Source organism: Antechinus flavipes, chromosome 2, assembly GCF_016432865.1.
Source record: "Antechinus flavipes isolate AdamAnt ecotype Samford, QLD, Australia chromosome 2, AdamAnt_v2, whole genome shotgun sequence".
NCBI classification, from domain to species: Eukaryota; Metazoa; Chordata; class Mammalia; order Dasyuromorphia; family Dasyuridae; genus Antechinus; species Antechinus flavipes.
In genome coordinates this window covers 515,438,767-515,456,333 of record NC_067399.1, presented here as the reverse complement: position 1 = coordinate 515,456,333, position 17,567 = coordinate 515,438,767, and the positions used below count along the sequence as shown (strand labels likewise).

Here is a 17,567-nt window from a genome sequence, read left to right as displayed (position 1 = left end):
ATTCAGAGTGCAGAATGGGACTTATATAGGGTATCCCAAAAGTCTGAGAGCAGCAGCATTCTGCTATTAAAGGAGTTCAAAGCTGCTCTAAGACTTCTGGGACACAGTCTATGTAGATATTTGTTATGGTTCTGTTTTGTTTTGAAGGATGGAAAAGAGAAAATGATGGGAGTGAACTCTGAAACTGTCCCCTTTGACTGCTAGGGGGAAGCAATGAGGATGAACTCTGAAACTGTGTCCGCTTTGATATGTAAAAAGAGATTCAGAGTCTCAGACTCCAAAAAGTCTGGGGGGAAAAAAAGCATAATTTCCAAACAAGCCTTTTCTAAATTAAGTGGCTTCATTCAATTGGAGATCTTGGTCAAAATCACCCTCCATTGCTCTTTGGGGTAGCCCAATCCTCTTCAGGAAGTTCCAGGCTCTGAGGGGAAAAAAAGCCTTCAAAATGATTTTATTCAGTTGGAGATCTGGGTTGTTGAGTGACTTGAAATTCTAAGATAAGTATCTAGGCTTGGGGACCATTGACAACATTGAAGGAATCTCATTCAATGGAAGCCTTAGTCTCAGACTGCTATAAAGGACAATTCTGAACCCCAAATCTTTGCAGAAGTCTGAAGTAGGATTATGCTTTGCCAAGGAACCTCTCTTTTTGGCATAGCTGCCTGCCAGGACTCCTGCCCACTGTGAAGAAAGCCTCTTCTCAGTGATAACCTTTATTTCCCTAACAGGACTCTTGCCACTGAGGAGTCTGTCTTCCTAACAAAGCTGACTTCACAGTGCCAGAAAAATCCCTTTTGCCATTCAGACTCTTCAGGCTCATGAATTCTTTCACGGCGGACCTGTGTTAACCAGAGGGGATTCTCACATCAGTTCTCTACACCAGACCTGCATCAAAAACATTGTCTTAATTATAAAATAAAACTTAAATTTTTCAAAAGATTAAACTAGATGATCTCTGATATTCTCCCAAGCTTTATATCTAAGAAACTCACTATATGTAAAAGACATATTCATTCCACATATTCACATATGTATATCATAACATGCCTTATACCCTTACACCCAAAAATGCACATTTCCCACATCATGTAGATCAGTTAATTGAAAGTCAGAGAAATTAAGTGATTCAAGAAAGTCCAAGAGCACCTAGCTTCTCTCAAAATTACAAGTCATTTAAAGGAGATTTAACATTTTTAGCCCTCTACCCCACTTGATTCTTCTGTATTAATTCTTCCTTTCATGCCCCATTTTTACATTATAATTGTTTTTTATAATTGCTTTCCTACCCACTTTGTTCTTTAGAACACCCCCTTCATACATAACAGCACCAACCTATATAGAGATATATAAAGCAAACAGTTTGATCTTAATGAGTTCGTTATGATTAGTCTTTAATGTTTTCCTTATATTTTTTCTGCTTCTTTTATATCTAATTTTCTATTGAGTTCTAGTCTTTGTGGTATAAAGTTTTTCAGTTCATCAGATTATACTTTTTTTCATTCATGATTACGAAGAAAAAATAGTAATAACAAGCTGAAGGGAAGTTCACAAATAGTAATTATAACCTTACATATGAATGTGATGTTTATGGCAGCTCTCTTTGTGATGGCAAAGAATTGAAATTGCAGGTATCTCCATCAGTTAGATAATAGCTAAACAGTTGTGGTATATGATTGTGATGAAATACTACTATTCCATAAAAATTACAAGGTCTATGCTCTAAGAAAAGCATGGAGCAGCTAGATGGCACAGTACAGAAGGACCTGAGTTCAAATTCTGCCTTAGACACCTAATATTTCCTAAGGGTATGTGTGTGTGTGTGTGTGTGTGTGTGTGTGTGTGTGTGTGTGTGAGAGAGAGAGAGAGAGAGAGAGAGAGAGAGAGAGAGAGAGAGAGAGAGAGAGAGAGAGGGAGAGAGAAGGGGGAACAGAAGGGAGGGAGAAAGGAAGGAAGAAAGCCTAAAAAGACAAAAAAAAAAAAAAAAAAAAAGAAGAGCAAATAAGTAGAACCAAAACAATATATTACTTTGACAATATTACTTTGAAAATAGTTGAGCAAATAAGTCATTTTGACTTATAAATTAAATAATAACTAATTTATATTCAATCAAATTAATTAAAATTTAATTTAATTTAAAATAAAGTACATATGAAGAAAGATACCATCTGTATCCATAGAAAAAACTGATAAAAAGAAGTATATATAGAATAATTTTACATATATGTAACATAATATATTTATATCTGTTGTCTTATGATAAGTATCTCTAGGACAGGGCAGGGGGAAGGAAGAAAAAAAAGAAAAAATGTACATGATAACATAATTATACATTTAAAGGGAAAAGCAAGTTCTACATAATAGTTTTGCAATCATTTTTACAATTATATATATTATGAAGATGCTTGCTTTATTCCATAAATTAAAATTAAATAATTTTTTAAAGTGATCTAGTCTCAAACAGCAATGTCAAACTCAATATTGATTTTATTTATTTTGTTAAATATTTCTCAATTAGATTTTAATGTGCTTTGGGCTATGTTTGACACCTCTGATCTAAACAAACAAAAAGAACGGGATTGCTAAACTACTATTAATGATCTTTCAAAACAATGGAAAATGGGAAAGATTCTTAAGAACAAAAACTGATTTTCAAAAGAAAAGAAAAGTGGATTCTTAAAATTATCAGTCAGTGAGATAGCCTTGGATTTCTGCCAAATTTCTAGATTATATTATTAGAAGAATGGCTTGTAAATATTTAGAAAGGGAAGCTGTGATCACTAACAGTTAACATGGATTTCTTGATAACAGGCTTAATAAATGCTGTATACTTGTTTTCTGATAGAGCTGCTTGATCAGGGGAATGGTAAAGCCTTAATATGCCTGGATTTTAGTAAAAGGTGATAAAACCTTTCATCAAAACCTATGGATAAGAAGGAAATATATGAACTGACTAATAGGACAATTAGGTAGATTTGAGAATTGTTTGAATGACTGAACCCAAAGATGACAATTACAAGTTGATGTCAACCAAAAGGAATGTCTCCAGTGGAGTGCCAGAACTAAATATCTTTGACTTTGTTCTATTAAACAGTCTTATTAGTGATTTGAATAAAGACATGGATGATATGCCTACAAATGTGCCAATGTTTCAAAAATTAAATGAGTTAGCTAACATACTGGATGACAGAATCAGGATCCAAAAAGACACCATAAAATTAGAATCACTGATTAGATCAAATAAGATGTCTTAAGCATGGGGGCAAAAAAAAAAATTATCAAAGTACAAAGTGGGAGAAATATGGTCAAATAGATATGAAAAAGACTCAGGAGTTTTAGTAGATTACAAGATCAAAAAAAATCCCAAAGTTTGGCAGTTTAACAACTAGATGTGACTTTAGGCTGCTTAGAAAGATATAATGTTTAGAGGAAGGTAAGTTATGGTCCTATTGTGTCTAACCCTTGTTAGACCTCACCTGAAGTATCATATACATTTCTAGGTATCACATTTTAAGCAAGACTTGTTATATGTAAATTAATTGAATGTGACTAAAAAAATTAATGTCCATCTGAAATCAGGAGAACCTGAATTCAAAGCCAGCATCAGACACTTATTAGCTGTGTGACTGTGGGCAAGTTACTTAACTCTGATTGCCTCATTCTTTCCTCTCTCCCTCCAAAAAAAGAAAAACAAAAAGAATCCAGGTGATCAAGAGATAGTGTTTATATCATATTATAAACTGAATATGAATCCAGCCTGTGATTCATTAGTCAAAAAACTAATGCAGTCTTAGGCTATATTAACAGAGGTACATCAAAAGCAGTGTATATTAGAAATACTATTTGAACTCCAATCTGATTATAAGACTATCCACTCTACTATATCCACAATGCTTTTCAAGCACATATGTGTTACAGAAATTGACACACAATATACTAAGTGTGGGAAAAGTGAGTGAGGGAAAGGCCAGTTACCATTAATGGTAGCAGGTTTCCTCAGCCTTGAAGAAATTTCTCCCCAGATGGCAAAGCTCAAGCTTTAACCTGGCTCCACTGAGAGGCATGATAATCTCCACGATGATTCTGGCTCTATATCAAACTTCATCCTAAAGTTCTGTAAGTACTACTCACAGTACTCATAGTCAATCCCTTCAGACAGGATGCTATGTTATATTGAAATTTTTTTTTAATTTCAGCAGGATACTTTGATCCAGCAGTGTTTCTACTGGGCTTATACCCCAAAGAGATACTAAAGAAAGGAAAGGGACCTGTATGTGCCAAAATGTTTGTGGCAGCCCTGTTTGTAGTGGCTAGAAGCTGGAAAATGAAAGGATGTCCACCAATTGGAGAATGGTTGAGTAAATTGTGGTATATGAATGTTATGGAATATTTTGTTCTGTAAGGAATGACCAGCAGGATGAATACAGAGAGGACTAGCGAGACTTACATGAATTGATGCTGAGTGAAATGAGCAGAACCAGGAGATCATTATATATCTCAACAACGATACTGTTTGAGGATGTATTCTGATGGAAGTGGACCTCTTCGATAAAGAGAGCCTTAATTGATCAAAGATGGACAGAAGCAGCTACACCCAAAGAAAGAACACTGGGAAATGAATATAAACTGCTTGCATTTATGTTTTTCTTCCTGGGTTATTTATACCTTCTGAATTCAATTCTCCCTGTGCAACAAGAAAACTGTTCGGTTCTGCACACATATATTGTGTCTAAGATGTACTGCAACCCATTCAACATGTAAAGGGCTGCTTGCCATCCGGGGGAAGGGGTGGAGGGAGGGAGGGGAAAAATCGGAACAGAAGTGAATGCAAGGGATAATGCTGTAAAAAATTACCCTGGCATGCGTTCTATCAATAAAAAGTTATTTTAAAAAATTTCATCAGGATATTTAGAGTAAACAACATTGGTATAAATATGTTCTCCCCCCATTTATGACATGCTCTCTCAAGTGCATAAGGAAAGTGGAGTCAAGCGTAGAGAGCACATGAAACAAACATGTAATTCACAGTTTCTGGTTTCTGACAGTCCTTTTCCCTCGTTCATGGAGTACTCCAGAAGTTCCCCTTAAGAAGCATAGGGAATCCACAGAATTTGTCCTTGTCCAGGACCTACTTAAAACTTTCACCAAGTATCAACTTTAGATTTAAAAATGTGAGTTAAATGACACTAGAATTCTGACTACTCTCCGACAGGCACTGCCTCAAGTGCCCTCCTCCTCTCCTCAAAACAAACATCACCATCCCTTTTTCTCCATAGGAGAAAGGAATATATAGGCAATCTTCTTTCTTAAAATGCTAATTCAGCCCTCTATCTTCAGTTTTGATCTCATCCTTCAAAGAGTAGAGTATTAGTCTTAGAGCATGAAGGCATGGACTCAAGTCCACAGACTGTCATTTACTGTCTGACTCTGCACAAGCCATTTCAGCTTTTTAAACTTAGATTCTTCGTTGGATTTTTTAAGGAAAATAATTTTAAAATTATTAAGGACTAGGTAAATGTTATTATCCCCTCCTACTTTCTTTGAGTCCTTGATACAACAATCATCCCCTTCCCTCCCGTGCATCTACAAATTCTCTCAAGTGGATCTTTCACATCTACCTAAAAATATGCTCAAGTCCTAAAACTTTTTTCAATCCTGAAAAGAAAAAAAAATTCTTTTGATGCTCCTATCCCATCTAGTTGCCATTCCTTTCAAGCCAAATCTCTAGGGGGAAAACATTGTCTCTACATCCAGTCTCTTAACTCACATTCCCTCTTTTTTTTTTTTTTTTTACTACCAATCATCCAGCTTCTTTCCCTACCCTTGTAATGAAACTGCTCCTCCAAAGCCACTAGTGACATCTTCTTTAATTAACATGTTCATTAACTTTATCCTCCTTGACTTCTCTGCAGCACTTGATAATCTTGATCATCATACTCTTTCTTTTTAGATGGCTCTCCTTTTCCTTCTAAGTTTTCTTCATATGGAGGATAAAAGAACTCAGGGGGTATGACGGAGGATAAAAGAAGAACTCAACCAGCACTCATCACGCTAAAGAAATGAAGAACTTCCTTGCAGAGAGAAGAATAGATCAAGTAATGAGCCCTCCCCTGAAAATAAGCCCTCTGGTGTTTTTCTGTCTAAAAAAAATAACAAGACAGTGTCTTATTATCGGGAAAACACGGTAGCTACCAGATATTGGGCTAAAAGCTTTACAGATATTATCTCATTATTATCTTATCAGTCTTATAATATGACCATGAAGTAGATACTATTATGACCCTTATTTTAGGATTTAAACTCAGATCTTCTTAACTCCAGGACCATATACTATACTATCTAGTATAGTACATAGTATACCTACTATAATATAGTAACCTATACACTGTACTACCTAGCTACACTTAATCAATTTGGTAGCTGTGTGAAAGATGGATGGGTGAGAAGGAAAGTATCAAGGAGGATTCCAAAAATTTGGCAATTGAAAGAATAAAGGTACCTTCAAAAGAAATAGGGAAGTTTAGGAAAGAGATATTTTGGGAGGAAATGAGTTCCATTTTACTGAGTTTGAAATGTCTACCAGTAAGATATCAAAATGAAGGTGTCCAGTAAGAAATAGGTAACTTAAGACTAGAATATAGAAGAGACATTAGGCATCAATGGCTCTCTTTTATCTTGACTCAAACTTCTCAGAACTTGCATCCAAGGCTTCTCTAATGTAATCAACCTAGCCTTTTCTATAGTTATATCATACAATATCCCCCTTCTGCTTGTTCTAGTCAAAATGGACTAGTTGCCGCCCACCAAGTAAGGCTCCAGACTTTCCCACTTCTTTGACTTTGCTCATCCTACTTCCTGTATTTGCTATGATACCCTTCCTCACCTCAGTGTACTAAATTTCTAAGCCACCCTTTAATGTCCAAATCAAAAGCAATCCCTCTCTCTCCATGAAGCAATCCAATTGATAATGATCTGATTTCCTCTATACTCTTCAATTATATATAAAACCTTAGTTACATTTCCCTGATAAGCTTACTTCATATTACAAATTAGTATTATCATATCCCCCTACTAGAACTCCATTAGGTGAAGATGGATATTTGATCTAAGCTTTACTTCTCCCCTATAACCTAGAACAATGCTATATACATATCATTTGCTTAATTCATGTTTGGTGAATTAAATTAGTAAATTCAGTGATGGGATCATAAATCATGTCATTACATGCCTCAACCTGATGCTCATAAGAGCCTAATTTCAGTTTTCCTCTGCTATCTTTGCACTAGTCAAGAGGCAATTCTATCCTCCTAAACAAGAAAGTAGGGAAATGTACTTTCAATGCCTTCCCACCTCTCTCTTCATTTCTCCACCAACCTGCTATTAACCATGATTCCCTTTTGACTAGAAGGGTAACTATAGAGTTGAGCTGTGTCTCTTCATAATCTTTCTCTCCCTCAAATATTTTCATCCAATTCAATTCAAGTAGTTATTAAGTATGTAAAATGTTCAAATCACCATACAAGAAGCTGGAACAAAATAAAATAAAATAAAACCAACATTTATGAAAAAAAGCATTTATTTACAGTTGCAAAGAATTAGAAACAAAGTAATGCCCACCAAGGGGCATGTCTAAATAAACAGCAATATGTGAGTGTAATGGAATATTACTATGCTATAAAAAAGAAAAAGGAATGTGATGAATAAAGAAAAGACTTACATGAGCTAATCCAAAATGAAGTAAACAAAACCAAGTGGAGAAAGAAGACTGCAACAATGTAAATGGACAATTTAATCAAGTCCCAAAGACAAGATGAAAAGAAGGTTTATAGATGTAGAATGTTGCATAAGATTCAAGATTCGACTGATGTATTGATTAGTTCTGCTGAACTGCTTTTTTGCCTTCATTGAATATATTAATTTTTAACATTTTTTGAAAAAGAAAAAAAAAAACCTTACCCTCAAAAAAGGTGACAATCTATTTGAAGTATAAAAACACACAAATCATATTGCTACAGTTCTCTAAATTTACAAAATACCTTCTTTACAACATCCCCTCCAGAAAACCAGCTTCTTCTAAGCCATCCACCAAAATAAGGTGAAAAAAATAAAGACAAAACAAAATAAAAAGACACTTGGAAGAGAAAAGGAATGGGGTAAATAATCTGTTTTCAAATTTTTTCCTAAAGGGAGAAAAAGTGCTGAGTTCTTTTTGTTCACTAATTCACTACAGAGAGGGCAGGTTGTCCTAATAACTGGAGAGAAAAGGAAACGCTTCAGATATGAGAGGATGTCTGAGCTATGTTTTGAAGAAAGTTCAAAATTCTAAAAGATAGAGATGAGGGGAGAAGACATTCTAAGTGTGAGGGACCACTTGTGCACAGGGACAGTGGCAGAAAATGTCATGTGTATGTCATTGATCAACAAGCCAGTTGACAAGAGTGGAAAGTCCATGAAGGGGGAAGAATATGAAACAAGATTAGAAAGGTAATGGAAGCCAGATTATGGGTGGCTTTATATGCTAAAGTTTTTTCCTGCTGCCCAAGAATAATATTCTCAGCAATGTATTCATTCTTTTAAGAATCTTAGTACAAAAAAAAAAAAAAAAAGCCAATTTGGAGATCCTCTAAAGATTTAGAAAGATTTTCTTGTAAAAATCAGAAAACCTGACAAGAATATATATACATGAATACATGACCCTATAACTCATCTGACTTTTCACAATTCTCTGAACTTGAAAGCCATTAGGACCCACCTTCTCAGACTCAAATATAACCCAAAGCTTCCTCCTAGGCTTCTTCTCCCCTATTAACTTCAATCTCATTGACTTCTCTGACTGATTCAACCTTCCCCCTTCCTTCCTCTGTGTGTGTGTGTGTGTGTGTGTGTGTGTGTGTGTGTGTGTGTGTGTTATAAACAGATAATGTTCAATTCTGTCATTCTCTATTAACAGATTTAAAAATTAATTGAAATTTTAAAAGATTTATTTTAAAATAGAATTAATCACACAACCATCATTATACTTGGGAAATTTATTTACCTTATAGACACTCAAACACTCAAAGGAGTGTTATGTTAGCTTTCAAGTCCAACCCTTCCATTTTACAAATAAAAAAACTGGAGACTAAAAGGTATTTGATTTGCCTAAGATCATAAGCAGTTGGATGATAACAGAAGTTAGAAGTAATGAAGACCTGAATTCAAATCCAACCTCAGATATTTACTTTTTGTATGACCCTGGGCAATTTATTTAACCTCTTCCAGTATCAATTTCTTTATCTACAAAATGGAAATAAAAATGGCATTTATGTCATGTTACATTCTTATCCCCAACAATTCTCCTTGCCTGCTCTTTTCAGTAAGAGAATAAAAGATATTGTCAAAAATCTCTCAGCTGTCCTTTATTTTTACTTTAAACCTCTTATAATCCCATGCTTCCCAATGGGTTATGGATATTCACAAATATGTGTACCTATGTGTATTTCATTCTTTTTCTGTCCCTAGAATTTATGGAAGTACCTGGCACATAATAGGTGTTTGATAAACACTTGTTGATTGATTGTATATAAGAGAAGAACAGAGTTGAAAGAAAAAGACGGCCCTGAGAAGTTCATTCTTCAAGTAGTAATGGTCTCCAAGGAACTAAGAAGAATGGGAAAGAGAGGTTGATATAGAGTGTTTTATTAGACATGGCCTCCAAGAGAGAGTCACTGTCCTATAAAAATAAAAGCAATATTACTTTGGTTAGAAGGAAAGACTTGAGGATAGGGATAGGAGTTACTCAATAGTACCTAGGAGTACCTTATAAATCTTTTTTTTTTTTTTTTTAAATTCTGGAGACTAAGTCTCCCTATGTTGCCCAGGCCGGAAGTATAGTGGCTACTTACTGACCCAATCCTTCCACTGGAATCTCAGTTCTGAAAGCTATTAGCTTACAACAGTTTGTAGTATATGAAGGTGAAGAAACATTGTATCCTGAGAATCTATAAATATAAAGAATTCAGAAAGACTTAAGAAGACTCCTATGAACCAATATAGAACAAACTAAACAGAACCAAGAGAACAATTTGGACAATGATCAATGTTAAAGAAAACACCACTGAAAAACTACAGAACTGATCAATACTGTAAGTAATCATTACCTCTGAGGACTGGGGGGAAGGTCTCCCACTTCTCAGCAGAAGGCTGAGGCTGGACTATAGGTGTAGAATAAAGCATACATTTTCAGACATTGGTCAATGTTTATCTTAACTGTACTTATTTATTACAAAATATGATCCTAACTGGGGTGCAGAAAGGGTCTCTGAAGGAGAAGAAAAATGACAACAATGTAATAAAAAAATGACATCAATAAAATATTATTTCTAAAAAACTACTTATTAAATGAGTCACTTCCCCTTGTATTGTGTATAACCACCTCTGAATGCTAGAAAACTTAGAAAACAGAAGTGATTAAACAAACTTAGTTGAAGATCCAAACGCATCTGTTATGTAGCTAGGCCTCCTCCATGGCCGAAGGCCCATTTGGACAGTTTGGTAAAGACACAGCTGGGAAAGGGAGGAGGGGGGAAAGTGTGGGAGAGGAGGGAAGAGGAGCGACAGAGATAGTGTGAGTAGCAAATCTAACCCAGAAGATATGATATAGGAAGATATCAACTTTAGAGAAAGAGAGGTTTCAGTAAAGATGGGAGTGAAGGATAGAGTATAGTTATAGGGTGAGACAAGAGAAATGGGCAGAGCCTGCAAGCTGAGTCCAAGGGAAGGCTTGTGGGGAAAGCCAGCCAGAACCAAAAAAGAGACTCACTGTGACCTGGTCTGTCAAACTTCCAGCCACAGACAGCAGGCTCTTTCATCCTGGCAGCTTACAGTTTCCTCCTCAATCCCCACCCACCCTAAACTCCACAGAAGCCTTCTAGAGCTCCTTCCTCCTTACCTCTCCCCATCCCCCAATATATTCTTATTCCTTTTAGTCCCCAAGGGACCATAGTAGCAATGAGGCACGGTAAGGTTTAAAAACAGGTTGGGAATGAAGAGACCTGGGCTCTAGCTCTAACTGTGCTACTTATTGTATTTCTTTAGCAAAACATACATGTCCTTCGGCCTTCTTATGCCTCAACCTTTTGGCTAAGTCATGTTCTCATGTTACACAAAACCGAGGGATTGAGTTAAAATAATTTCTAAAATTCCTTCCAATTCAAATTCTGCTTCCAAGTTTTAAATTTTAAACAAATGGGATAAGTATGAGCCCTGGGAGGCATGGAAACAAGATTTCTAGCTTGGTTTTGATAGCAGAGAACAAGGGACACAGATCACAGAAAAGTATGGCTCTTAAATCATAGGACAGTGCCATAAAAACAAGGTTTAAGGTGCCTCGGAAGATAGACACCCCAAATTCTGGCTCAGAAAATAGGCCTATCCCCAAACCATACACACACAATGTTATAGCCCAGTCGAGTTCTCACATTACAGGAGGGGAGGGGATGGACGTGTGAGGGCAAACGCAAGAGAGGAGGGTGGGGCAGGAAAAAGGGAGGCTGAGGGGTCGCTCGGTCTTTGGGAAAACTAAAAAAGATACACTACCTTGGAGGGCCTCTGCCAGATTTTGATGAGGCGTCAGCCAAACTAGATTGGAGAATGAATTGGACAACTCCTTGTAGTCTCCCGCTAACTCAGGAGTTTGAGATCATTCCTCCAGCACAAAGAGGGAATCTGGGTTAGGCGAGGAATATTAAGCGTGAGGGGGGGAATAGAAAGGCTTAGAGGAAGGGCGCAGAGTTTACCTTGGCTCTACCCACGTTCTCCTGGGGGCCCTCCAGCTGCAGCCAAATGCTGGGGGCCCCAGGTTCCGGCTCCCCGAGGACACTGAGTTGCACCCTAAAGATGCGCTCCACATGGGGCCGAAGCTCCAGCACCGAGTCCTCCGCCTCCGCCGGTACAGTGAAGCGTCCTGGGGGCTCCCGGCCCCGCATGGCTGCGCGGCCGATCCTAGGAGCGCGCGAGAGAGACAACCGGTCCCGAGGGTCGGAAACGGGCAGAGGAAGGTGAAAGGTTACCCCTTATACCACGCGCAACTCCCCAAACCCCTAAACTCAACTCCAACCGCGCCGCCTCCCCAGTGCTCCTGCTCCTGTCCCAACAGCTGCCAGCCTCTGCCCCATTTAGTGCTCTTCCTAGGCCCCAGCAGCCCCGCTTCCTCCAGATCCCACCAAATTATTGGATAAGGATCTCCGCTACCCAGAGCTCCGGTACCAGTCCCTATTCTTACTCCTGCTCTGCTCAGTGCTCTCATGAGGCCCCAGCAGTGCCTTTTTCTTCAGAACCCACCAAACGTAGGTTCAGATCCCACCCTCTAGGGCTTTGGTTCCCAGTCCCTATCTCTGCCTTTGCCCCCCTCAGAGCTCTCCCAGGACGCCAGCAATCCAGTTCCTCTTCGACCCACCAGCCTCGACGCCGGATCCAGCCCTCCCAGGGCCCCAGACCCCAACCAGCTAAGCTTTCCGGCTCAAGCTGCACTTTCTTTCTGCCCTGGGGCTGGGGCTGGGGGGTGGGACCAGCTCCAAACTTTCAACCCCGCCCCTATGCCCTCCCCTCCACCGCCCACCCTCTACTACTCCAGGTCCCCAGCCTTCGCGGCTCAGGCTCCTGGAGAACAGAAAAATAAACTTTTCCCCTCTCCCCAGGGTTGCAGAAGTCTGTGAAGCAAGTGGAGGAAGGGAAAGGGAGGAAGAGGAGGAAGGGAAAGACTTTAAAACGGGGAAGAAAAATCCCGGGCTACTACCAAAGGAATTTTTAAGCTTTGGGCCAGGGTCCAGAATTTAGGGGTCAAAGTTAATTTCCTTCCTAATACTTTAGTAAAGGACTACAGGGCGGTGGTGGGGTTCAAGGTCTAGAGATAGGAATGTTTGCGGGGCCCATTCCTCTGAAATTTGGGAGACTTCGCCAATTCATTTCTAGCCAGTTCTGCTCCCTTTACCTTTTAGCATAAGGAACAGGCTGCAGAAACTCCTTTCCTGAGAAAAAGGGGTTAATATTGATTTTAAGAGTAAGATGGCTTAGACTTTAGGGAAACTCTGATCGGAAGAACAAGCAGAAAGTTAAAGGGTAATAAGACCTATGCCATGCCACAAAATTCTTAAAAACACCAAAAAGACTGGGATTGTTCTGCAGCGGGCTATCATTTTCTATGGCCACAGAGATGGAGAGTCTGGAAGAGGAGAGATTTTTAAGACTTCACCTTTGTTTTTAATTCTGCTTTTAGCCAGTAAGTATGAGTTGTTATTTGAAAGGAAAAAATTGGGTGAGGAGAGATTGGTCACAAAATTCATCACAGTCATCTCTTCAAGTCTGGCTAACCAATGAACTAGAGAAATAGAGCTGGCAGTGGATCTGGAACTATTTCTCTATTTTATGTTTGTTATCTGATGAAAAAGCCCCTTTTTATATAGTCATTCTCAAATAGTCTTTACAAATACTTTAATTTAACTACCTTGTTCTCTTACCCTGCCCCTCCCCCCTTGGATGAATCTGTTATTTTCCCATGAAGAGTGGAATCGAGGTCTTATATTTGACTGAAAAGGTGGCCCAAAGATGGTAGTCACATAGGAGGGAAGGGACCCAGAGAAGGTTTTTGTATTCCTAATTGTTAGAAATAATACTCTTGACACTGAAAATCAGATATTAAGGAAATTTTATTGAAGAATCTTTTTTTTTTTTAATTTTTTATTTAATAATTACATTATATTGACACTCATTTCTGTTCCGATTTTTTTCCCCTCCCTCCCTCCACCCCCTCCCCTAGATGGCAAGCAGTCCTTTATATGTTGGATATGTTGCAGTATATCCTAGATACAATATATGTTTGCAGAACCGAACAGTTCTCTTGTTGCGTAGGGAGAATTGGATTCAGAAGGTATAAATAATCCGGAAGAGAAACAAAAATGCAGATAGTTCACATTCGTTTCCCAGTGTTCTTTCTTTGGGTGTAGCTGCTTTTGTCCGTCATTTATCAATTGAAACTCAGGTCTCTTTGTCAAAGAAATCCACTTCCATCAAAATATGTCCTCATACAATATCGTTGTCGAAGTGTATAATGATCTCCTGGTTCTGCTCATTTCACTTAGCATCAGTTCATGAAGGTCTCTCCAAGCCTCTCTGTATTCATCCTGCTGGTCATTTCTTACAGAACAATAATATTCCATAACATTCATATACCACAATTTACCCAGCCATTCTCCAATTGATGGGCATCCATTCATTTTCCAGTTTCTAGCCACTACAAACAGGGCTGCTACAAACATTTTGGCACATACAGGTCCCTTTCCCTTCTTTAGTATTTCTTTGGGATATAGCCCAATAGAAACACTGCTGGATCAAAGGATATGCACATTTTGATAATTTTTTGGGCATAATTCCAGATTGCTCTCCAGAATGGTTGGATTCGTTCACAACTCCACCAACAATGCATTAGTGTCCCAGTTTTCCCGCATCCCCTCCAACATTCATCATTATTTTTTCCTGTCATCTTAGCCAATCTGACAGGTGTGTAGTGGTATCTCAGAGTTGTCTTAATTTGCATTTCTCTGATCAATAATGATTTGGAACACTCTTTCATATGAGTGGTAATAGTTTCAATCTCATCCTCTGAAAATTGTCTGTTCATATCCTTTGACCATTTATCAATTGGAGAATGGCTTGATTTCTTATAAATTTGAGTCAGTTCTCTATATATTTTGGAAATGAGGCCTTTATCAGAACTTTTAACTGTGAAAATGTTTTCCCAGTTTGTTGCTTCCCTTCTAATCTTGTTTGCATTAGTTTTATTTGTACAAAGGCTTTTAATTTGATGTAATCGAAATTTTCTATTCTGTGATCAGTAATGGTCTCTAGTTCATCTTTGGTCACAAATTTCTTTCTCCTCCACAAGTCTGAGAGATAAACTATTCTATGTTCCTCTAATTTATTTATAGTCTCGTTCTTTATGCCTAGGTCATAGACCCATTTTGATCTTATCTTGGTATATGGTGTTAAGTGTGGGTCCATGCCTAATTTCTGCCATACTAATTTCCAATTATCCCAGCAGTTTTTATCAAATATTGAATTCTTTTCCCAGAAGTTAGGGGCTTTGGGTTTGTCAAACACTAGATTGCTATAATTGACTATTCTGTCTTGTGAGCCTAGCCTTTTCCACTGATCCACTAATCTATTTCTTAGCCAATACCAAATGGTTTTGGTGACTGCTGCTTTATAATATAATTTTAGATCAGGTACAGCTAGGCCACCTTCATTTGATTTTTTTTCATTAATTCCCTTGAGATTCTCGACTTTTTATTGTTCCATATGAATTTTGTTGTTATTTTTTCTAGATCAATAAAATATTTTCTTGGAAGTCTGATTGGTATAGCACTAAATAAATAGATTAGTTTAGGGAGTATTGTCATCTTTATTATGTTCGCTCGGCCAATCCAAGAGCACTTAATATTTTTCCAATTATTTAAGTCTGACTTTATTTGTGTGGAGACTTTTTTATAATTTTGCTCATATAATTCCTGACTTTCCTTTGGTAGATAGATTCCCAAATATTTTATGGTATCAACAGTTATTCTGAATGGAATTTCTCTTTGTATCTCTTGCTGTTGGGTTTTGTTGGTGATGTATAAAAATGCTGAGGATTTATGGGGATTTATTTTGTAGCCAGCTACTTTGCTAAAATTATGAATTATTTCCATAGCTTTTTGGTAGAATCTCTGGGGTTCTCTAGGTATACCATCATATCATCTGCAAAGAGTGATAGTTTGGTTTCCTCATTGCCTACTCTAATTCCTTTTAATATCTTTCTCGACTCTTATTGCCGAGGCTAGTGTTTCTAATACGATATTAAATAATAATGGTGATAGTGGGCAACCTTGCTTCACTCCAGATCTTACTGGGAAAGGTTCCAGTTTTTCCCCATTGCATATGATGCTTACTGATGGTTTTAAATATATGCTCCTGACTATTTTAAGGAAAAGTCCATTTATTCCTATGCTCTCAAGTGTTTTTATTAGGAATGGATGTTGGATTTTATCAAATGCTTTTTCTGCATCTATTGAGATGATCATGTGGTTTTTGTTTGTTTGGTTATTGATATAGTCAATTATGCTAATAGTTTTCCTAATATTGAACCAGCCCTGCATTCCTGGTATAAATCCTACTTGGTCATAGTGTATTATCCTGGTGACAATTTTCTGTAATCTTTTTGCTAATATTTTATTTAAGATTTTAGCATCAATATTCATTAGGGAGATTGGTCTATAATTTTCTTTCTCTGTTTTCAGCCTACCTGGTTTAGGTATCAGTACCATATCTGTGTCATAAAAGGAGTTTGGTAGGACTCCTTCAATCCCTATTTTTTCAAATAGTTTATATAACATTGGAGTTAATTGTTCTTTAAATGTTTGGTAGAATTCACATGTAAATCCATCTGGTCCTGGGGATTTTTTCTTAGGGAGTTGATTGATAGTTTGTTCTATTTCTTTTTCTGAGATGGGACTGTTTAGGATATTTACTTCTTCCTCTGTTAGTTTGGGCAAGCTGTATTTTTGGAGGTATTTTTCTATTTCATTTAAGTTGTCGAATTTATTGGCATAAAGTTGGGCAAAGTAACTCCTAATTATTGCTCTTATTTCCTCTTCGTTAGTGGTGAGTTCTCCCTTTTCATTTTTAAGACTAACAATTTGATTTTCCTCTTTCCTTTTTTTAATCAGATTTACTAAGGGTTTGTCTATTTTGTTGGTTTTTTCATAGAACCAACTCTTAGTTTTATTAATCAATTCAATAGTTTTTTTACTTTCAATTTTATTGATCTCACCTTTTACTTTTAGAATTTCAAGTTTAGTGTTTGACTGGGGGTTTTTAATTTGTTCCTTTTCTAGCATTTTTAATTGCAAACCCAATTCATTGACCTTCTCTTTCTCTATTTTATACAAATAGGCCTCTAGAGATATGAAATTTCCCCTTATTACCGCTTTGGCTGCATCCCATACATTTTGGTATGATGTCTCATTATTATCGTTTTCTTGGGTGAAGTTATTAATTATGTCTATGATTTGCTGTTTTACCCAATCATTCTTTAGTATGAGATTATTTAGTTTCCAATTATTTTTTGGTCTACTTCCCCCTGCTTTTTTGTTGAATGTAATTTTCATTGCATCGTGGTCTGAAAAGGATGCATTTACTATTTCTGCCTTACTACATTTGAGTTTGAGGTTTTTATGTCCTATTATTGAAGAATCTTAAGGAATTCTCTTAACATTTGTGGCCAGAAGCAGACCCATTCCTCTTCTAGAAGGGGGAACATTGAGTACAGAAGTGGGAGAACCTTTATACTTGCTCTATGAGGAAGCTCTTCCCTTCAAAAAATGTATTTGTCTGATCTATCTCCGTTACAATCTTTCTGAGACCCCCACTACATGTTTTCCCTTAATATGTATAAAATATATTCTCTCCTCTTCCCCCCCCCCCCATCATATATCCCATGTTCAAAAATGGCAGAAAACTCTTCCTCTGGAGTGTGTTGTTTCATATTCAATTAGCCT

The 17,567-nt window shown here is 37.3% G+C and overlaps 1 protein-coding gene across 1 annotated transcript in view; it reads right to left on the bottom strand.

The window, feature by feature from the left end:
- The window catches only part of NYNRIN (NYN domain and retroviral integrase containing), a 36,099-nt gene extending 23,513 nt beyond the window's left edge, over window positions 1–12,586 (bottom strand). Inside the window, exon 1 of the mRNA XM_051980564.1 lies at window positions 11,775–12,586. Within this exon, the coding sequence (XP_051836524.1) occupies window positions 11,775–11,963 (189 nt within the window). The 5' untranslated portion in view covers window positions 11,964–12,586. The remainder of the gene's footprint in view (window positions 1–11,774) is intronic.
- Window positions 12,587–17,567: the final 4,981 nt, after the last annotated feature.